Source organism: Xyrauchen texanus, chromosome 17, assembly GCF_025860055.1.
Source record: "Xyrauchen texanus isolate HMW12.3.18 chromosome 17, RBS_HiC_50CHRs, whole genome shotgun sequence".
Lineage (NCBI taxonomy): Eukaryota > Metazoa > Chordata > Actinopteri > Cypriniformes > Catostomidae > Xyrauchen > Xyrauchen texanus.
The window spans coordinates 14878207-14902143 of record NC_068292.1 but is presented as its reverse complement, the minus strand read 5'-3'; the positions used below and the strand labels follow the sequence as shown (position 1 = coordinate 14902143).

The following is a 23937-nucleotide window of genomic DNA, read 5'->3' as shown; positions in this document are numbered from 1 at the left end:
ATAGTATATATACAGTAGATGTTTTGCCAGTGAAGAATTGTTTTGATGGCTTTGTAAAAGTGTGAAATGGATTTACTGAAAAATTAAGAAAAACAAAATCCTGCCTACTGATTTAAAAATTTCAGATTACGTCACAGCTCAGAATAGTTACTCGTGAATGGTTTGAAGTGGACTGTGCCCAAACTTGTGGTGCCATCAGACAATCAGTGTTGTCGTGATGTCATTTTCCTGTGGCTACAGAGTGATTAATCACATAACATTAACAGCTCAGGTGGTTGGTTAAAAAAATTAAAACCTGGCTGCAGAACTGAGCACCCATGAGCAAAAAGGTCAGATTTCAAATCACGTACTTCCAGGGGGTCATGTGCCAGCAAAGCCACTACCACTGAGATAGGAATGCAAATGGATAGATTTCTCCTGGTATTATAGACCTCCTTGGACTCTAACAACTACAGACCCAGTAGCCACTATTAGCTCAAAAGGTCTTGATCAGTATATTGCTCTTAATATTGAACAATTGCGACTAAAATAGGCATGAAAAATCATCCACTGGCTCATTACAAGTGGGAGATTCTGCAGTTAACATCAAGATGGTGATTCTGAGCATGTTAGCCAAGACTACACTGCTTCTTCAGAGATTACATACTACCAATTGAACAAATGAGGGCTCAGCAACCACAAACTCATGCAGTGAAAATAATCCTTTGGAAAGGCTTGAATCCAGTGTTGTGGCTTGTGTTTAAGGCTCAGGAGTCCAGCTTTATTCTCTCCAAGCTGTTTAGAGTAGAGGAGTTGTTGCCACAAATCTGTTTTATCTAGCTTCCATCTCATTGTACGTGGGATTTTAATGCAATCATCCAAATCACAGGACACCTTCTCCTGTGGGTTCCTTTGAGGCGGGTTGACTGCATTTTCTCACAGTGGGGTTCCCCAGCTGCCAGAGAGGGGTATCAAAGACAGAGAGGAGTGACTGATAGATGCTTTGAACCGTAACCCAGCATGAATCTCACTACAAGAGTGTACAGCAGGAGTCTTCCACACCGTGAACGTTTCATGCTCCACTGACAGCGAGATTAACTTATTTTTTTTCAGCACTTATGAAAAATGGTACTCCTACTGATGTGAATTTTTTTTTTTCACCATTTCTGAGTGACAGTTCACAATAGGCTATGTGGAGGTTTCCTGCAGCCAGCTTCCTCATTAAATTCAGGGGGATATAGTTACCTTTAAATATCTGTGACATTAAACAGGATGTTTTAATATTCAGTTAGCAAGCAATAAACATGTATTAAAAAATGATAATTCTCTCATCATTTACTCGCCCTTGTGCCATCTCAAATCACGTATGATTTTATTTATTCTGTTGAACACAAACACACAAAGATATTTTCATATACTACATGTATGAGTTTAAATCCATACAATGCAAGTCAACAGGGACCAACACTTTCGAGCGCCAATAAGGACATTAGTACAGCATAAAAGTAATCCAGACTAGAGGTTGACCGATATTGGTTTTTTCAGGCCGATGCCGATCTTTTGAAATCCGGGTCAGCCGATGGCCGATTAATGCTGCCGATTTATTTTGGCCGATATGTGCTTGTTTTTAACCTCTTATTTGAACCTTTTATTTGAAAGATAAAATGTAACACAAATAATTACTTAAGATAGACAAAATTTCTCAACAAATACATTTATTGAACACTTGACCTGATCTGCACTTGTACACTTAAATTAAAAATGTATAATGTAAAAACATATTGTATAAATAATGTATAACATATATATTAAATAAACAAAGCAGGTGTTACGAACTGCTCCGAGACACGAAGGTTGAGATCCAAATGCAGCTTTAATTAAGGGGCAATCCAGACATGTAATCCAATATTCAGAGCATCCAAGAGAAGCACAGGCATAACTAGGGATGGGTATCGTTAAGGTTTTAATGGTATTACTATCTTACCGATACTGCTTATCGATCCGTACTTTAACGGTATTCTTAACGGTTCTTTTGTTATATATATATATATATATATATATATATATATATATATATATATATATATATGTATTAAACAAAGATAAACGTTATATAGGCATAGTGATTTAATTTCAGGAAGGTCTACTAACATTACTGTTCAGGTGTGGTCTAAAAAGAAATCTAATAAAGTAATCAATTGTAAAATAACACTGCATAGTTTATCATAGATAGATTAATGCTTATTAATGCAGAAGTTATTCATTCAAGAGCTGTAAGTGATTTTCTCTTTGCCTTTTTGTTTGATTCGCAGTAATGGCTCAATCGTCACATGTTTAATAGACAGCTTCCCCTTTAAGACCGAGTTCAGATCTAATAGGCTCCTGATGCAGCATATTTTCTCCCCAACTATTTCCATAACTACGTCCATTTAAGACATAAACTGTGTTTAAGTGAATCTCCAAGCCGGTCGTTTTGACATATTTTTGTGTATATTTGATCGTTTAAACGCACACATGAAACCCAAAGTAGCCTATACTTTGCTTGTCTCTTTGCGTTCTGTTTCGGAGCGCGCGCCGCCTTGGGAACGGTATCTCTTGCCCTCTTTTTATTATTAAACGCGTCCCGCAATTTAGCAACAGTAGCTAGACTGCATTTTACAACAATCATCGATCGTGCTGATTCTGACGTTAAGTTTGAGTTTTAGGGAGAAATGTCAGTGCACCGCTGTGAAGGGAAGGAAGTTGTGCTAGACAGAATGCGGCTTATGTATAAATATTCTTTTTATAATCTTTGGAAGGCAAAATCTAAAATAAAATCAGACTAATATAACAGATCTAAACCAGGCTATGTCTGAATGTTTAGTTCTGTCACTCATTTAGCTGGGCTGTGTTGTGCTCGCTGTGGCACCGCGTGAGCGAGTTCTCTCTCTCTCTCTCTCTCTCTCTCTCTGACTGCGAATAGCTAAATTGCATCACAGAAAAATGGTTTCATATTATTATTCATAGAAATGGCTGGCGAGATAAAATAACTTTCTCTTTATAGCAATAAAGAATGTATTTTCTTAATTTCTCCAGTACCGACATCAGAACCGATAACGTCCGAGCTTACCAAAGCCAGTCCTTCAGATACTGCGTTGGTATATTTTTATTACTTATTTATCTGCACTGAGTGACAACCCTCTCAAATATAAGACACACAAACAGAACAAATAAAAGTCTCAGATTCACTGTCTGTAATTGCAAAATTCTTGCTTCCTTATTGTGACATGATAGCAACCCTTCTGCTGTGATAATGCAACTTCAACTACGCTATCAATATCCAAAGTAGCCGAACGTCATGTCAACTATCGCGTTTGTCACGTTTTTTTCTTGCAGTTGGCAGTAACATATCAAAAGTTTTTAATTAAATCTAAAGAAGTTATACAAATTTAACCCTTACTGTTTTCTCCAAGGAACTTAGCTCCTTCCTTAGGCACTGGATGAGGTCTGCTCACTCTGCTGGAAAATGACTCTAGGGGCAGCGTGCGTCGAACACGTGTTCCACAACAACACTAGGCTGCCCACAGATGCGCCTGCCTAATAATCGGCTTGATATGCGTGGATATTGGCCGATGCCGATTATGTAAAAAATGCAAAAAAAATCGGCCGATTAATCGGCCGGCCGATTAATCGGTCGACCTCTAATCCAGACCCGAGATAATGCATTGGATGATCCATATTTTCTGAAGTGATACCACCGGTTTAATTCAAGCACAGGGAAACCGCAAGTATGTTTAATCGAGCTTCTCTCATGAACACGCCAAGGTTAATGCTGATGTCACAATTTATAAAGAATAAGAAGTAACATTTTAGTCTGTTTCTCACCCAAAATCGACCATAATGCTTCAGAAGAGATGTATTAAACCCTGAGTCATATGATTTACCTTAATGCTGTCTTTATTCTTTATTGTAGATTTAAGGTTTTGGAACCCAATGGCATTGTATGGATATAAACTTCACATTTCTATTAAAATATCTTAATTTGTGTTCCGCACAAGATAGAAAGACATCCAGGTTTGAGATGACATAAGGGTGAGTGAATGAGTAAAAGGGGAACCATTTTGGTTCCCCTTTTCCAAACAATCATAGCCATCATATTGCTGACCTAACAGAGAAACTGACTGCAGACGACAGTGCCCGCTATAGAGACCCTTGAGGCAATGCTGCAAATTCATAACATACTTTTGTTTTGAAAGATTATATTTAGACACATTAAAAAAAGGAACAGCTTGTGCTATCAAGATTGCCTTCATGTACTTGCATAGAGTATGTTTCAGAGTGAGACTTCTCACTTGACAAGAGTATCACTGAAACCAGAGTAAAACCACTACAACACTTGTGATGCTAAAATTGTTGTCACCAGCTAACTAATCTTCAAGCAAAGATTAGCTAGTCAGTCTATACAACAAACACTTAGATCTGATTACACTGAAACCTGGAGACACTGACTTTTCTAAAGTAGTCTGTCATTTTGAGACAATCCCACTTAAGGAACTTAAGGCAAACAAAAGAATGACAGACAAGTCCCAGCATCATAAATGTATCTTTTAATGAATCTGCAACTGTGGCTTTTGGCTTTGTCTTACTCAATGATGGATTCTCTATCTGCGATGTCTCCCAGCACCATGCGTTGGATGATGCTGTTGTGTTCTTCTTCAGACAGGTTCTTGTGGGACACCAGTGGGGTGTTGAACTTGGTGGCTGGAGATGGATCCACCCCTTGAAGCCATGCATGACTTTCGATCTCTTCTAGTGATGCTCGCCTCTTTGGATCCCTTTGAAGCATACGGTTTATCAGGCTGTGAAAAACAGGAAGAGAAAAAGATGAGGATGCATATCAGAAACATCTTGCACATGCAAGCCTAGTTCTAGGCATCATTCAGACCTTAACCCTGGGCTGTGTTATAGTTATATATGAATCTCTTCTGACAAAAAAAGGATTAGCTCAGGACTACTATCAAATTGGCTATCAGCTAAAGATAGATAATTATCGGCATCAGCCAAACTATTTATATCAGTTTACCCCCAGTAGACATATTGTTATTGACACAATGGCTTTGTACATTACAAACTCGCCCTGCAGCGGCAGCTCTCTGGCGTTGTGTGCAGGGCTGAGCGGATTTCTTCTTCACCAGTGGGCACCTAGCATTAGCAGTACATCTCGAAGTAAGATGAAAGCAATGTTCAGGAGCATTCATGGCATCGGGATGAAGGGAAGACCACTCTTGAATTTCCACTGGATGTACGAATAAGTTTTATTTACCCTACCACCATACATAAAAATGATCTGGTAATGATTGCATCATAATAAAAACCTAATGATTTTGATGATGATTTTTGTTAACGGTTCTTGAACGTGCATTCTTCTGGTGAAGCGGACAGAAAACCAGACTAAAATACTCAGACATTGTTTCCTGTTTTGCTTTTAAGTGCCACAGCAACAGTGCTACTGAATCTACAGCGTGACGAGACATAAAGCACTACCAGTAGACTGATTCCCAAACAAATTAGTCTTTTGAACCGGTTCTTTTGAATCTGATTTACAAACAAATTACTCTTATGAGCTGGTTCTTTTTAGTGAATCAACAACTGTTGTCTGATTCCCAAATGCATGACTCAATGAACCAGCTCATCTTAGTGAATCAAAAAGACTTATGAATCCTTTGGAGCTGACTGAATTAATTGACTCACTCCAAGTAAACCAAGAACTGCTACAGTGTTGTGTGTATTTTAGGCTCATAAGCGTTGCTTACTATGAGAGTTGTTCATAAGACAACATGTACTTTTAGTACAAATTTAGTTTTGCTGTAATAAGTGAATAATGGACTGTCTGGCAACTAAATTTATTCAGCGGGCTTACAGCGGTGGCCTGAAAATCATCTCCACTGAAGCAGCCAGCCTGCTCTAGCCATTATCTGCAGGCAACAAATTTGTTACGGCAAGTAGAGAACAAACAGATATGATAACTGGCAAGAGAATAAGCCTGTTTGTCTACTCTTGAATATGCTGCCAGACTCTTATCAACAGACAGAGGGTCTGTTTAAAGCTTGTGAGTTTTAAGGCAGCAAATTAGACATCATAGGAGTGTTCCTGGTGCGAAAGCTGTTCCAAAAGGTAGGTATCTTAATTATGCTGCCTTCTAAGATATCTAATTTTGGCCAAATTTTAATCTATCATTGTATATATCCTTCCCTGGGTAGGCAATCCCAGAATGCACCATGATGAGCTCAGTGGGAAAATAAATCCAAGATGGCAGACGATGCAAGATAAATTATAAATATAGCACATTCAATACTGAAAAGTATTGGGCTGGTATTCTAAAAAACATCAAGTTTGCATCTAGAGATGCAAGCATGCACCTTATACAATTCAAGATTTTATATTGGTTCTATTGGACCCCCTCTAGACACACCCACCTATTGGCGATGTCAATCAGAGGATGGAGACATAACCCATGTCTTTTGTTGATGTGTTGAGGTCCAGGAGTGTTGGTTAAAGCTTCAGAGTCTGGTGTGCGACTACTAAGCAATTGGGTATCATTTTGCCCCAGACTCTGTATTTTGGGTGATGGGGTAGTCATCGATGTTGAAAATAGACTCATAAAGAGTTGGTTCTTAACCAGTGTCATGATCGCCAAACAGATACATATAAGGGGTTGGAGGTCGGCTGGAGCACCCTCATTGCAGGAGTGGTGCTCGGAGATGGGAATGGTGGCCGCCTTTGAAGAAGGGCCATTTAGAAGAATGGGGAAATCATAATTGCCAATGGTTTTTATTGATATTTATTGATAATGTAACATAAATTAGCTATACATGAAAATACTTATTTTGTGTGGGCAAATAAGCACTTTTTTTGAGCACACCATTTACTGTGTGCGGAGTCACTGTGATTAATTGGTTTCTGTGATTAAAAAGTCGGTATACATAACATGCCTTACAAAAAAGTACAAGGTACAGTTTTAGGCGAGATAAAGACAGCAAGACAGCGATATGATGTTGCAAGATATGAATGAGTAAAGATATGAATGGTGCAACACAATATATGTCAGATTTGTTATTACCACAATAAATTGTTATTCTGTTGAAATCTAAACTGATCACAAACAGGCTGCTCAGGATAGTGAATGCAATAAGATTTATTTCCCAAACATATTTCATTTTAGATTCTGAAAAACTACAGAAAGAATCATGGAAGAATCATGAATCATTCTTACTTAATTCTAATTGAATTAGTAAGGAACCGGATTCATTTGGTAGAAACAAAATCAGAACCAGAATCTAGTCCCTACCATTATAGTGGCAAAATAGAATTTGAAACAACAGGATGTTTTTAGAACAGAACTGAAGAGATTAAAGCCACCATTTTTCACTGCCACAATTTGACAGGGGATGAAACTGAAAGCTGTTGTGATGACGTTTCCTCACCAGGGTCTCAGAAATAGCCACAGTCATTGGCCATTCTGGCAACAGCAGCTGTCATTAGGGTAACATAATAAGAGTGTAATTGTCAAATACTGTGGGACAAGTAATGGCGTACAGGTGTAACCTTCTGATGTCAACACAAAAAGTCCTGAAGAACTATGAACTGATCTGATATCTCAAAGGCTCAAAAGTATACATATTTGACCTCTTTTTGATCACATTTCTGGTTCTTTACTGCATCTGAGGAAACATAAATGATCCTCCAAACAGCATCTGTCGCCAGAAAAAGGACACCACTTAAGATTCATAGCCAACTATTACTTTCAATCCACTGCCGTTTTTAACACGTTCGCCTATGAAATATTCATGCTATGGTAGCTTTCCATTTATGCACTCCACAGTAGAAAATAGCTTTAGCTGCACGATGAGGAGGCTTTAGTGCTTTATCTAAAAAAACAAAATTCTCTCTGTACAGATTTATGCCCTTCCTCATCCGGGAATGACAATTACGCCTGAGGTAATCACTAACCATGTACACGGACTGTTGGAGAAGGCCATTTTATTGGTTAAATTATTCTTATCAGCTGAAGACAAGCAAAGATTTTATGAAAGCTCAGGTTTTGGAGATGGAGGGCTTTTGCTTCAGCTCAATAGCATGAATTTCACATGCAAATCAAATGTGTTAAATGGAGGTAGTTGTTTAATGAGAGTGAGAATATTACGCAACAAGGCAGTGACTAAATTAATCTGCCTGACATAGTTAGAAATAGAAATCCAAACAAAAGCACTTAAAACAGAAAATCAAGAGAGACTCTGACAAACATTTAAAAAGTTAAAATGATAAATGAATCAAATCAAATGCTCAAAAAACTGAAATAAACGTTAACATAAGAAAAACAGAACACTAATTTGTAAATTCAATGAAAATTCAATTGCAAAAATACAAAGATAAAGACATCAATTTAAATTCATAAAATGCACTTTTTAAAAAGTGTTCTTTCCAGACATAATACAGACATACTTATAAATCCATAAAATAAATCCATAAATAAATCAATTACATTTTCTTTAAAATTTCTGATTAAATCTTGTGTTATTTTTTAGATTTTAATGCCTTTAAGCCCTTCGTTAATTTTGTCAGCAAGGGTTTGTCAAGGATGTTATGTTCCATTTCTCTGAACATAAAACTGGACACTTTGATTGTTTAGTCTAAATTTATCCCCAGTATATCTGCTACTGGAAAGGGCATTGCAGGTACAACCGTGGAGATTTGTTTGGAATGCTTGTTCTCTTCCTAAGGGACATAACATTTTGTACAAAAATGTAGTCCTGAACATTAGCTCTAGGTTATACTGTATTTTCAGTTTATTTTTTCTCTTGTCTAATCTGCGACAAGGACGTGGCTGAAATACACAGAAAATTAATTCAACACCCAGGAATGCAAAAATAGAAGGTAAAAAGTAACAAACCCATGATGAAATATTCACTATACTGATGACTGACATGTGAAACATGGCAGATGGATATACAGCAGTGTTGATGAGACAACCGCTGCTTGCACATGCATTAACCACATGGTGTCAGGGTTGGGGCCAGAAGGGTGGGACAGGGTGGCCACCCCACTTGCCACTGGACTTGCCACGATATCATAATTTTCACACCAGTGTGGTGTTCACATTCAAACTGACTAACACCGTTATTACCGCTGGTTGGACACGAAGTTGTACTATGGGGTAATTTTCGTTAAGCAATAGCCTGTACAATAACGCAAGGCAGCTTGATTTCAAACTTATTTCAACTAAAAATTCAAATGAAACTTTAACAAATGAAGTGCAATTAAAATGTGCATTGTTCCACTTTTTGAAAGATGGCTTTACAACAGTTGTGAAGGGCAACATCTCTTTGGCAACGAACCTACTTCATCCGTGCATTCTCCTCATCACGGGCTACCGGTTGGGTATTTCATGTCCGGGCAAATAAATCACTTGCTGTGGGTTGTTGCAGGATTGATGTTGGTGTTTTATTAAATTTCATCCCAGGACCCAGTTTAGCAGCATCGGAAGGGTAATGACTTTGAATATGTGTGAATAAATGAGTTTTGTGTATTTTGTGATTTAATCACAGATGTATAGGCTATATATAAAGTGACCCTGCAGAGTTGTGCTCACAACGAACTGCTCTGTGAATATAAAGTGAACTGAACTCAAAGGACCTCCTGAGCTGAGATGGTCTGAGGTCATTTGCAGCATTTTAATAGATGATACTAAGACTGAAACTATTTTATTTGCTACCTGCAATTAAACGTCATCTGTCATTGTGCGTACTTTGATGCCTGTGTAATTTGATGCATTGTTAAAGAGCATATGACTTTCTAAGCATTATTTAGGTTCATTTATCATGGGTAGCAAACTCTTCATTGCCACCCCTTTGCCACCCTGGGCAAAAAATCCTGGACATGCCACTGCATGGTGTGCTGCAATGTCTATCAAATTCATCTGTGATTCTACAGTGCAAACTGGCAGCCATCATCACAGTGGTTGTATCTGACAGCTGGCTGTATTTTGAGCCACAGTAAATCCTGAAAGAGCTTACAGATCAGACTGCCCCTCTAAATACACAGGACTGTCTTAAACACTGGAAGTTACACAAAACAGGCCAAACTATACACAGAAACAGAAATTGTCATCGCATGAGGAATTTGCAGAAGTGCCCGGCAGGGTTAGATGCAGAGCAGGACACACCCTGATGAGAGAAGATATTCAGACAATATGACACCCACATGCACGCGCACGCACGCACACGCACACATTGGGTTTCCATGTTTTATGGGGACTTTCCATAGACATAATGGCTTTTATACTGTACAAACTTTATATTCTATCCCCTAACCCTCACAGAAAACGTCCTGCATTTTTACATTATTAATAAAACATCATTTAGTATGACTTATAAGCCGTTTTTCTCATGGGGACCGACAAAATGTCCCCACAAGTTCAAAAATTTCGGGTTTTACTATCCTTATGGGGACATTTGGTACCCACAAAGTGATAAATCGTTCGCACGCACGCTTATGCGCTAGTTCCATCATCTACAAAGTAGAAGATGTGTGTGGTTTATGCTCAACAATGTAATGGACTTTAAAGCTACACAATGTAACTTTTCTCATGGTTTGAGGACTTGAAGACGTAATATGTTGATATTATGCTATTTGTTTAAGCCTGTATAACCAAAATATTACTTACTTTGAGAAAGATTAACAACGCTTAACTATATTTAAATAAGTAATATACACAATAAACGTTAATGTTTGCATTGCACTACACTTCACTTTAAGAAGTAAAACTTGTGGAATGGCTGATATGAGTTCAATTCAAGACACAAAATGTTTATATTACAATCTACAGCTTATAATATCAGCCAATAATGATAAAATATATTTTATTGAACATGAAAATCATATGCAGAAATCTGTATTATAACATTTACAATAATAAATGTTTAATTGTTTTATTGGAAGTTATAAAAAGAGATGGTTACACACAAAACAAATAAATAAACATTCCTGTGCTATGAAATCAGCACATCATAAAAACTTGAGATAAGCGTACACTTATGGGGATCTACTTTGTACATATAGTGGCTTTAAGATCTGTTTAAACGGGCTATCTGCTAAATCTGCTAAATGAAAAAAAGGTAAATGTCGGCACACGGATACTTCATTGGCTTACACTTGCCCGCAATGTTAAACTATTATGTATTCATCAGGCAAAACAAAAATATCGAGATCGTTCAAATGAAGATCACAATTAATCAGATAAACTGTATTTTTACCCACCCCTAATATATATATATATATTAATCGTGATCTTCATTTGAATGATATAGATTCTTAAATTCCAAGATATATTTTCCACTCAATGAGAGAAAATCAGTCGCAATTGCAACCAAATTTCACGCTATGCGACTAGCATGAATATATTTGGCAACTGGCTGGTAAATGTTTACATTTCACTCACCAGTATCTGTGTAGTTTAGTCGTGAAGTTTTCAGCAGCGAGATCCTTTCACAGCGTGTTGAGAGTGAAAGTTGTTCAATGTAATGTGTGACCAATAGGGCTGGGTATCATTCAAAAATTTTCGATATCGGTTCCTAAACGATACTTTTTCCGATACTCTTCAGGAAAACGACGAACAACGGTATTACCGCTGGTTGGATGCTAGGTGGTACTATGGGATAATTTTTGGTAAACATGGTTAGGGTTAAGCTTACACATTAAAGCAAGACACACCGATTTCAAATTTTGAACTTCAAATGAAAATGAAACTGGAAATTTTTTTTTTTAAATGTGCTGTTCAACTTTTTGAGAGATGGTTTAACAACAGTTGTCAACATCTCTCTGGCAAAGAACCTACTTCATTTGAGCATTCTCTACTCGACCGGTATTTCGTTTTCCAGGAAAATATATCATGTGTGTGAATACATTTGTTTTGTTCCCTCTTTCACGTATATATATATATCCAATTATATCGGAAACCTCGGGGCTGAGAGATTAGTGAATATTCTTGCTTTAGTGATTTTGCATTGAAAATTAAATAATTTATTTAAAAAACAAAAAACTTAAAATCAAATACATTTCTAAATTCAAATTGCACTCAATTGCATACATGCAATTTCAACACATTATATTTCTTGATAGAATACATGGATTTGTACATTTTTAGAAAGCCAAAACATGATCAAAATGATGAAAACCTAATGATTTTACCTAATGATTTTTTCTTAATTAATATTTTCGTAATGCACCATGTTCGAAGGTTTCTTTGTACAACCCCAATTCCAAAAAAGTTGGGACAGTATGGAGTGATTTATTCCACAAAAAGGAGTGATTTATAAATGATATTCACCCTTTGCTATATTTAAAGCATTACAACAACACATATGATGTTTTACCTTGTGTATTCAATAAAAGTTTTATTTTTTATTTTTAATTGTACAGACATTTAAACTCATTTGATTGCAACATGCTCGCAAAAAAGTTGAGAAAGGGGCAATTTAAGACTAATAACAATTTGACGAGTTGAAATAAGGTGATGTGAAACTGGAGATGTTAAACAGGTGAGGCAATTGTGTAATAGTACTGTACACTGTATAAGGTGCCTCCAAAAACAGCCTAGTCCTTCAAGAGCAAGAATCGTTCAAGACTTGTCAATTTGCTGACAGATGCTTCAGCAAATAATCCAGCAATTTGAGAACAATGTTCCCCAAAATAAAATTGGAAGGATTTTGGGCATTTCACCCTCTACAGTGTAAAATATAGTTAAAAGATTCGAGAATCTGGTCGAATCTCTGTGCGTAAAGGGCAAGATGAAAACCATTTCTGAATGTGTTTGATCTCTGATCCCTCAGACATCACTGTCTTAAACATAATTCATCTGTCATGGATATCATGAACATGGGCTTGGGATTACTTTAGTAAACCTTTGTTAGTCAACACCACTCACCACTGCATTCATAGTTGCAATTAACACTGTACAGAAGCGCTGCCGACTTCTCTGGGCTCGGTCTCATCTTAGATGGAAAATAGAACAGTCCAACTGTGTTTTTTGGTCTGACGAGTCCACATTTCATAATGTGTTTGAAAATCTCAGCTGTCATGTTATATGGGCCAAAGAGGAAAAGGACCATCCAAGCCACTAACAGTGTCAGGTCCAAAAAACTGTTTCTGTATGGTCCTGGGGTGTGTCAATGCCCATGACATGGGTTACTCGCACATCTGTGTGGGCACCATTAATGCAGACAGATCGTAAAAAATTTGGAGCAACATATACTGCCATTCAGCACCTTCTTTTCCAGGGACGTCCCTGCATTTTCCAGCAGGACAACTTCAAACAACATACTGCCCGGATTACAAATGCATGGCTGTATAAGCGGTGTGTGTGGTTGCTAGATTGGCCTGCCCGCAGTCCTGAAATGTCTCCAATTGAGAATCTGTGGCACATTATTGAACACCCTCCGGCTACGATGACACCATACAATTGTGCAGCTAAAGACTTACATAATGGATGAATGGGGAAAAATACACTTTCTAAAGTTAAACTTGTGTCTTCAGAGCCCAAATGTTTAATAAGTGTTATTAGAAGAAATGGTGATGTTTCGCAGTGGTAAACACTTGTCTGTACCAAAGTTTTTGGAGTGTGTTGCAATCATTTAATTTGAAATTACTGTACATTTAAAATAAATAATGAAATTCACAGGTTAAAACATCATGTAATGCATAGTTGTAGTGCTTTCAATATAGCAAAGGTTGAATATAATTTATAAATCACTAATTTTTATTTTTAGCATTTTTCATACTGTCCCAACTTTTTTGGAATTGGGGTTATATTATTAACAGAATTAGCTGAAACAGAATTTCTTTCATATGTAAGCAAAATGGATATAACTGAAATATGAATCGGAACTAAATTGAAATCGTTATCAAAATATCTGTAATAACATCTAGCCCTACTTTAAATTTTATAAATATAACTAAAAGGGGCAGGGAAATCAGTCCAGTGAGACCCATAATTCCATTTAAAAGCTTGCTGATAACACCATAGTTCACATTTACCACACAACTCTGTAAAAGCAAGCATGTTTGTGAAGCAATTACAACACTATAATGAGACAAAATGAGCCAGACCAAGCACATAGAGGGGGAAAAATAAATCAGCAGGGTAAAAGCACAGGACAAAAATAGAAAACTAATTGAGGAAAAAAAAAAAAAAAAAATGGAGTGTGGTGGAGCTTTTCATGCATCACTCAGTCAATTTTGAACATGCTGTGAGAGCTACAAGATGACAATCCTCCAAAATTACCATATTTATTAAACTCCCAGACAATAACAAAGGGAATTTAGGGCCTATGAAATGCAAAGCTCTGAGAATGTTTAATACACAAACTAAATTCATCTTGCAAGACAAAAAAACAAGAGATGTTAAAAAAATCTAACAAATGCAAAAAGCTAAAAGTGTCTCATGATACTGCTCAAGTCCAACAAAACTCTTAATTAAATAAAATTATTAAATAATAAAATGACAGATATGCAAAGAGAACAGCATTGATATTCTTGAACCGATCAGACATGCCATGAAAGTGAGATCCAGGAGCTGACGTGTAATGGTTTGCTTTGTTGACTGCAGGAGATTCAACTCTCCAAGTGAACATTTGGAGCTGACTGGATTTCCAGAGAAAGTTCAATCGCATGCCAACAGCCAGTTGGCACAATACTCTCCACACGTGTATTCACGCTTGCTGCGTGAACCTTATTAACATGTGAAAAAGGTTTGCTTTAAATGTCTAACAGGTACATGTTGTATAGTTACCCTTCTTAACAACACAAAGTACTACAGTCTTACGATACTAGTGTTTTAACCAGCACCAAGTAGTATCTTGTGTAGTGAGCACTTGGTTTTACGCATGTGGTGTGAAACCGGTCTAACTCTTTCTTAATAAAGCAAGGCACATGCAGCTAGCTAAAGTAAGCCAGTCTGAACTTACACAGACCAGCATTGAATACTCAACATCTTTGTCATAGCTCACAATCTGTCAGCTTTCAACGACAAAACCTAAAATACCTTTCATTCCAAATGTCTTAAGAATAAATCAATGGGTAACTTGATCTTTACGCACATAAGAACTGAAATATTTGGCCCCGGTTAAACAGGTTTTTGTCTATGTGCTAAACTGACCCAACTGTTCGTCTAATTTCCAACAGAGCATTGTGTGATACTTTTAACAGCCTAACAATGGTGTACCGCAGAGAACTGACATCAAGACACAACACATTTCCTTACCCCATAGTTTCCACCTTGTTTTCCCTGAAAGTGATAATGACAGAAATAAGTCAGCAGCTCTATCACAAAACATATTTATTATTTTCTGAAGTGCTTGAATGTATTTTTATACTCCAAATGATGATAAACAGAGACTGCGACAATCAGGCAAGGTTATGTCTGTAACTATCAATGACAATAAGTAGGTATTAAAGGGGTTATGACATGGGTTTTTTTATTGTATTATTATGTTCCCTTAGGTGCAATTATAGTATTAATATATTTTTTTTTTAAGAAAAACTTTTAAAATCTAGTGATTTATGACCTTTTCCCACCCTGTTTCTCATCCTCTGATTCAAACAGTCTGTTTTGGGGGCGTTTTCCATTTAAGACTTCAGTGTTAACGCCCACTGTTATGATTGGCTAACGCCAGTGCCTATGTATCAATTATTGACGCCTCCAGCCAGAACAATATGCAAGTAAACTAAGTAAAAACACTGTGATTATTCATAATGAATGAAATTGTGCTTTAAAAAGTAGTTTAAAGTTTAAAATAGATTACTTACAGTTTGCGTCGTCGTTGTTCCCAGAATAGTCGGCACGGACTTATCTTTGAGCAACAGTTTTCTGGCAAAGCCAGCATCATATTGAGATTTGTTCTCAAAACAGTCATCCTTAAAATGTACAGAACAAACGCTTAAGTTAACACTGCCGTGACTGGGATGTCCGCAAAAAATAAACTGCATCCATTTTTCCCTGACGCCTGGATCTTTCGGCAGCTTATTCAGAGGTTTTGTTTGACCACAGCCAGGAACAGCACATCTGTGTGGCATCGTAATTTTCCTGTGCACAAGTAGTCTCTGTCAGAGCTCGCTGTCCATTGACTGAACATTTGTGAGGCGACGGCGATACTGAAATGAGCGTAGTTGTCTTGCGCTTAAAGCGTAGTTATGTTGTGCTGGAGGCGGTCATATGCAAACGCTGGTACGTCACTTCTAACCGTCACGTCACTTCTAACCATGAATCCAGAACGAGCTGTATTTTGAGCTTGATTAAATAAATGATTTGTTTAGAATGGGGAGGACGTCTTAAAATATTAAACTTGCAGGACGTTTTAATGATACAAAGACCTCTTATATACCAAAAGATCAAGGCAAATTTGGTTTCTCATGTCATGACCCCTTTAAAAGACCTTGCCTTTAAGAGAGTGCAAGTGAAAATATCAGTTGAGATGAGGGCTGTGTGATATAGCCAAAAAAACGTATTTCTTAATATTTTCCAGCCTTTGAAAATATTCAATATATATATCTCAACATTTATGCATTTCTCTGAAATTCTAACATATAAACCAAACAGCCATTATTGCCATACAGATTATATGTAACGTTAGATATAAAGAAAAGGAAACATTTATTAAAAATAATCAAGGCTTGTTTACCAAACTGTTTGTAGCTTCTGTATACTAAATGATCACGAGGAAAAAATATATTTAATAATTTTCCTTCACACGCATCAACATTACCATACATAGCAATAAATAGAAATATATACCTACATATATTTTCCTAAAACAATAATTTATGTAAAATGCTATACTTTGACTTATGTAAACATTCTTGAGTTAAAATGCAAACAAATGGTTAAATCTGACATTTGCATCGAACACTTAAATTGATCAAACCAACTCCAACACTATTAGGGATGCTATTAAAACATCTGTCTTAATGCTCAAATACTTGCGAGTTGCGTGTGCGAGAAGGAAGGATCTCAAAACTAGTCTAATGACATAGGGAAATTAATGGCAAAATAAAAGCCCATTAAAATCACTGCAGTATTCATGAAGTAGATTAATATTATACTGGCAGCAAAATCATGAATATTCAATATATCACCCAGCCCTATACTTAAAAAATAGCTTTAGCTAGAGAGACCATTCAAAAGGATGCCTCCAAGATAAATTTCTGCTCAAATGGTGGCAGGGCATGCATATCAAAACAACCATTTTGAAACCAGATTGTAGCATGTCCACTAGCTGGAGGTGAGCATATGTGTGTTTTACGTTGTTTAAGAACAGGCTTTCCATTTCAGTTATGATATAAGCAGTCTAATTTGATCTGATGGCAGAAGTTCTGAAAGATGTTAAATGCTAAACGTGTGCTTACAAAGCCCTGATGAAGAACTTGGGAACAAACACACACTGGCCTGATGTGCAAGTTCCTGAAGACAAACCGCAAGAGACATTAAATGTGAGCTAAACGACACGGTTTAGAGTGAAAAGTGGTGAGCGAATGAGAGAAAGGAGCTTATCGGTTACATAACTTGTTATAACTCGTCGTTTCACACATTGCAGGCAGTTTGTCAGCAGCATCCCATCCCATTTAACACAAACCCTGACTCTCTGTAAACCAATCATAAGCTTTCCCACAACATTTAAAGACACATCAGATCTCCCTTTTCAGTAAACTTTGGTCAGTTTTAAACATAAAACAAAGTCTGTCATGATTATTTGCTGTATTTTATTTTTTGTGCAATTTCAATTCCAGTCACAAACTGCCATCCAAATAAGGGAGTTAAGCAATATCACAGGGCTCCAGACAAAAAAAAATGACTTGGGAGCCATTGGCTCCTAAACTAAAACATTAAGGAGTTTTTAGTCACCAAATCACAGAATTGCTTGATTTAGATAGAAAGCAGAAGAAAAGTCAGCTGATCAAAGGTTTAATAAACAGTATATATAGTTGAGAAGATAAGTTTGCATTCCCTTTTGTCTCATCAATGTTCACACCCCTTTCATAATTTATACAAATATAAGAGATAAAATATTTTTTTATTTAGTACTGCTCTTCAGAATCATTACAGATATTTACATAAAGTATAGTGTGCATACATAGTATGTTGTCTTCTTACGCATCAATGAATGTTATACATGTTGATATTATACATATAATTTTAATTGTTTTCAAATATTGCCTTAGTCTTTCTTTACTGTTACCAGATGGACCAGACACAGAGACTACAAGAGTGCAAATTGAATGAAATCCCAGATGCAGTTTATTCTGCTACTCCAATCCCAAACAATAATTACCAGAAGAAAAAAAAAGTGGTACACAAAACAGGACTTTTAATCATAAAGAAGCCTAAAATACACACAGGACTCTTATTTTGAAATGTATCCACTCCCAGTTGTGAGCTCACTAAAGGTTGATTCGCAGAGAAAGTGAATCTGATTCAAACTGCTAACCTGAGCTCCTGAGTTCAAATCCTCAGTTCTTTTCGGGTGATTCATGAAAAATATCTGGTTTAAAAAAGTCATTTGTTCACGACTAGGGTTGCAGCAGTATACCAGTTTTACAGTATACAACGGTATGAAAATTGACGGTTAACAAACAGATCTTGCAGATTTCTGTGGATTTGGGACATCTATGATTCACAAATTTCCACAAGTTTTATTAAACTTTGATTAAATATTTTAGCTAATTTGCAAAAGCTTTCAGCAGTCATGTAAACTATATTCTCAGCTAAGTTTAACACATTTTTCAATACAGTAGCTCAAACAATGAACAGGGTTTTTATTAATAATGGAAGTGCTTAAACAAAATTACGAGATACACAATTTTGCTTTCAAACCTTCCTGAACGCAGGCCCAGTTTATTTTTGTTGTGTTCACTGTAAATGTGGTCTTCGAAATTCTTTTAGAAATTATTAAAACTTGTATTGGACCAGGAAAACATTCCTTTTAGTTTAAACTATAACTGACGTGAACAAAATTACATTGTTAGCCACAATTTTTTGTATGACAATAAACCTCCAGCCAAAATTTCAGAAACATGACAGCCCTACAGGAGACCTTTTCAAACTTGTCACAGAAGAGAAAAAAGTCAAGCCTGACAGATAATCAGATCGAAGGAAGGTCACTGTGAATCTGTCTGAGGCAGCTTATTAACATCCATGTCCACATTACTGCGTTTGGCTCTCTAGATAATGAATGTACAGTGAAAAGATCCATTAAGCCATTGTGTCTCAATAACCCAAGAGGAAAACATTTTGACATTCAAGCTGCAGGAAATGCCACAGATGATCCGACTAGGGCTGAGGCAGAGGTTAATGCGGTGACTTACTCTTTGCAGGCATTAGAGACATGGGCAGGTACAGTGTATTTGCAGTCCATGATCATAGTGAGGGTCTCGCTGTCGTTGGCCTCCTGGAAGGGGGGCTGACCACATACCAGCATGAAGAGGATGACTCCTAGACTCCAGATATCTGCAAGAAAGAGGGTTGAAATGTCATCAGCTTTTCCATAGAGTTTCATTCATTAGACTAGTGAGGGAAACAGTCTGTGTCATGAGAGAGCCTTTATTGCCTCAGGTATAAAAGGCAGAAGGAAACAATCTAGCATAGTGCATAACACACATTTTTGTGGTTGACACCTTAAACCTGGTTCATGATAATTGTGGATGAGTCTTTGCAAGACCTTTCTACATATTTAAACTGGCATCGACCAGCACAATTTAAGCACAGAGTAACATCTGGGACAATATTTGCATAAGAGCTTGAACCATTTATGATCAGAATTGATTTTAGCTATATGATTTGGTTTGGAAAGGGTGTTCTAGCTTTTGGTTTTTGTGACTCTCTATATAGTTATTTATTGATATGAACTTAATTCAGAAGTGATCTGATTTTGAAAAGCTAATTTTAACGATTTAACAATTTCAAGTAAATACTGTTATGGTACTTACAAAAGGCAAAATGCAGTAATTGCATTTTCTCATGACAGAAATCAGATCTGTTAGATTATGATTTGTCCTGTAAAAGACAAGTTGGCTCGACCATCCTCAGATTCACATAAAATGAGGTGTGACTATTTTATATTCCACACATAAAAAAAAAGCCTTAAAGCCATTTTTCTGATTCAATGTTGGCAAAATGACTGTGTTATGGTTTTGTAGGGCAGGGTTCTCAATTTCTATCTAACCCCTATTTTAAGAGCTCACGCTTTGCTTTTTGCAGACGGAACTAAACTACTTGTGTTGTAGTGGTACATTAATGACAAAAGCACTTTCTGTGGTTTAAAACAACTAGGTGGCTTTCCTACTTTACACAGAAAAATTGGGATGTCTTTCATTTTAGCAAACCAGTCATCTATCAGTAGTATCGTCCAAAGTCCCTTCACTGAAATCTATGTAAAAGTTGCATTACAATTGCTGTCTGTTATCACCGTATTTTCACTCTTCTATAGATTGCATCAAATGTTGTTTATTGTTCCAAAATAGTTAACATCACTAGGGTAACACTAGGGTAATAGTGTTGCAAATATTGCTAATAAAGTTAACTATTAATAATATGAAAACTTTCCATTATATTATCAACATTGTTCTCATTTCAGTTTTACTCAAAAACAAAATCAACCTTACAACGCTTGGTGAATCAGATCGACTTAAATTCCAGAACACTTAAATTCACCAAAGTGGCATTCAACTTATAAGTATTATCAAGTATAGTCAGGACATTACTGATGTAAAAAACAGCACCATCACTATTTGAAAAAAGGCATTTTTGATCAAATCAAGTAATCATGCTAAATTGTTAATTTGGTACAAGAAAATCACTTGCCACTTGCTATTTGGTTTGTTAAATGAAACTTAACATCGTCTTTGTGTTTGTTTTTGAGTTGGCACAGTATGCAATAGACTGGCATGTCTTAAGATCAATATTAGGTCAAAAATGGCAAAAAAGAAACAGCTTTCTCTAGAAACTCATCAGTCAATCATTGTTTTGAGGAATGAAGGCTATACAATGCTTGAAATTAGTTTTCAAAGACAAAGGACAACTGGATCAATCAAGGAAAGAAAGAGATGTGGAAGGCCAGATGTACAACTAAACACGAGGATAAGTACATCAGAGTCTCTAGTTTGAGAAATAGACGCCTCACAGCTCAGCTGACAGCTTCATTGAATTCTACCCGCTCAACACCAGTTTCATGTACAACAGTAAAGAGAAGACTCAGTGGAGCAGGCCTTATGGGAATAATTGCAAAGAAAAAGCCACTTTTGAAACAGAAAAACAAAAAGAAAAGGTTAGAGTGGGCAAAGAAACACATTGGACAACAGATAATTGGAAAAGAGTGTTATGGAGCTTTTCTTGTCATTGAGCTTTTGTGGGATCAGCTAGACTGTAAGGAGCGTGAGAAGTGACCGACAAGACAGCCACATCTATGGCAAGTGATACAGGAAGCCTGGAGTGAAATGTCACCTGAGTTTCTGAGGATCTGCAGAATTCTTTGAAGTAGTTTAAGAAGTTCTTGGGTTACTCTATTAATTACAAGGACGTAGCAGTTTTCACTGTAATCAATGCAGAAATAATATGTAAAGTGGGTGTAGATTCTAAATGACTTGTGTACTCTGGTCGTAGTAGCAGTAGAAGATATTTGAATTTAGGAGAAGTGGCCATGACCATTAGCAAACATTAAATCAATTTAGCTGTGTGGGTGGCCCACATGCTGAGCAAAATTTGGTTTGTCACAGCCAAAAACTGCCCCATGAGCTCTGCCTGTCAAAACACATGGGAATTAATTAGCAAGAGTTAGGGAATGCTCAATAACAGCAAACAACCCACTAAACATCCAACAAATGTTTGCAAAAATGCTTGTGGTATTTTTGTAATATGCCCTCTATGACAACAAAGGAAAGACTAATCAGATATTCATGCAACAATAATGAATTTCTTACCAGTGAAATGCTTTAAAAATACCTGGCTGGTTAACAGTGGTTGGCAGGACTTAATTAATCTTAAAACAGAAATTGTAAGAACAGCTGTGACTGAAATGAGAAGAAAAATAACATTAAGCTAAACTTCCATTAGCCCCTCTGTCTCTGGGGATGTCACCACAACTCCAGCAACAGTTCAAAGTAGGGCTGGGTGGTATGACCAAATTCATTTTATATCACGGTAACAGTAATACTGGCAATCTCAAAATAGTGATTTTTATTGGAAATTTAACCTCAGAATGGTTTATATATTTCATAATGTTGTGATGTTTATTTGTTTATCTTTTTTGCTTTCATCTGAATTTAATTCCGACTTGTCTCTCCTTTTCTTAAGAAAAAAAGAAGCAAATATCTGTCACAGTGAGGCACTTAAACATTAAAATACGTTGTAAAAATATATTTAAAAAATGTTAAGTTAGTAAATTATAGCCACAAGACGTAAACAATATGCATGTTAACATGGTTTTAGTGTGATACAATCTCTTACTAACTGTTTCTGTGTAAAGTATCTGATTGTACAACTTCATTGCCATGACGACATAACGCTGTAAACCCTAAAACCACAGAATATGATTTAAAAACTTTACAGCTCAAATAATATACAAGTTTTACCAGAACAATTAATGTAAGTGCTTTTATAAAATTATAAGCATTTCTGCCTTTAAAACCTAAAAGACTGGCCAGATTCACATCCCATTTAAGTGACTGAATGTAACCAGTTTTCTTTTTCTTTCTTTTTTTTAAGAAAAAGTCTAAATGAATTTTTCTGGTAATCAACATTGTCAACATAAAATAACTTGTATTGAACCCATATTATTCCTTTAAATACTTACTTTATATAGTGAGAGAAATCTCATCATATTTCTTGTATTGTTATATATTTTATTTTATGTATTTATTTAATGGAACTTGATGTCTGCAAACGAAAAGATTAAAATATTATTCATAGCAAATGATATGTCTGGCATCAGTACAAAATCAGCTTCACATTACGCAACAACAAAAGCTTCAAGAGTAGTACTTTATAAATCTGATAGGATTAACCACTTTTGAATGGATGTGACAGTGTGCGAACATCAGTTGAATTCTGTATAAATGAGATGTTGCTCTGGAACCGTAAAAACCCTGACTAATCCATTATAATCATCTAAGCAGCCTACACTGGATGCAACACCAAGCAACATAGTTGGCAGAGTAGTTTTCTGCTTGGTATCCTACCTTAAATCTCACCAAAGATATACCATGGCATATACTGCATAGCAGAATCTCTACATGCTGACATCTTTTTACCATTGCGTATTATATATAATTCTACCACCCAGACCTAGATGCAGTAGCAAAAAGCAAATCACTTTAACAGGCCTATTTTAGGCAACTGACAACACATTTGAGAAAATGGAAGAGGCATGATTTCTTGCACGGATGGCAGAGATGTGTTTCTTGGAGGTAATGAGAGATGTTTTATCTGATAATGGCCCCTCTGAGAGCTGCAATCTGCTGTGCAGTGTGCAGAAGAGGTTATGCACTGTGAGTGGCTCTGGACCTTTTTCATCCTTGCTGGGACTGTTTGACTGTAATGACCTGTACATCTATGAGCAGCAGGTTCTTTTCTGACCACAGACTGACATAAGACAGATCATAAAACATATCTGGCCCAGTGAGAAATCAATGTATAGTCAGTTACAACAGTCTGTTACACTACGCCATGGTTAACACACAGCACACCCTACTTAAAGACAACCCATAGTTAAAGAGTTTTACTAATTCATAATATGATTATTATGATCATATTTCATTAAATATAAAACAGAGCACTTCTAATTTTGTCAGAAAATGAAAACGCTGTATTTATGAGTTTGCCTGATAGCCAAAATGCATTAAGTCCAGATTCAAAGCTTTTAAATGAAACTTATCTTG

The 23937-nt window shown here is 36.4% G+C and overlaps 1 protein-coding gene across 1 annotated transcript in view; it reads right to left on the bottom strand.

Moving 5' to 3' along the window:
• Positions 1-23937, bottom strand: part of LOC127657522 (SNF-related serine/threonine-protein kinase-like) — a 73681-nt gene that overhangs the window by 7806 nt on the left and 41938 nt on the right. Inside the window, exons 3-4 of the mRNA XM_052146357.1 lie at positions 19372-19513; positions 4605-4817 (exon numbers count right to left, since the gene is read on the bottom strand). Of these exons, the coding sequence (XP_052002317.1) occupies positions 4605-4817; positions 19372-19513 (355 nt within the window). The remainder of the gene's footprint in view (positions 1-4604; positions 4818-19371; positions 19514-23937) is intronic.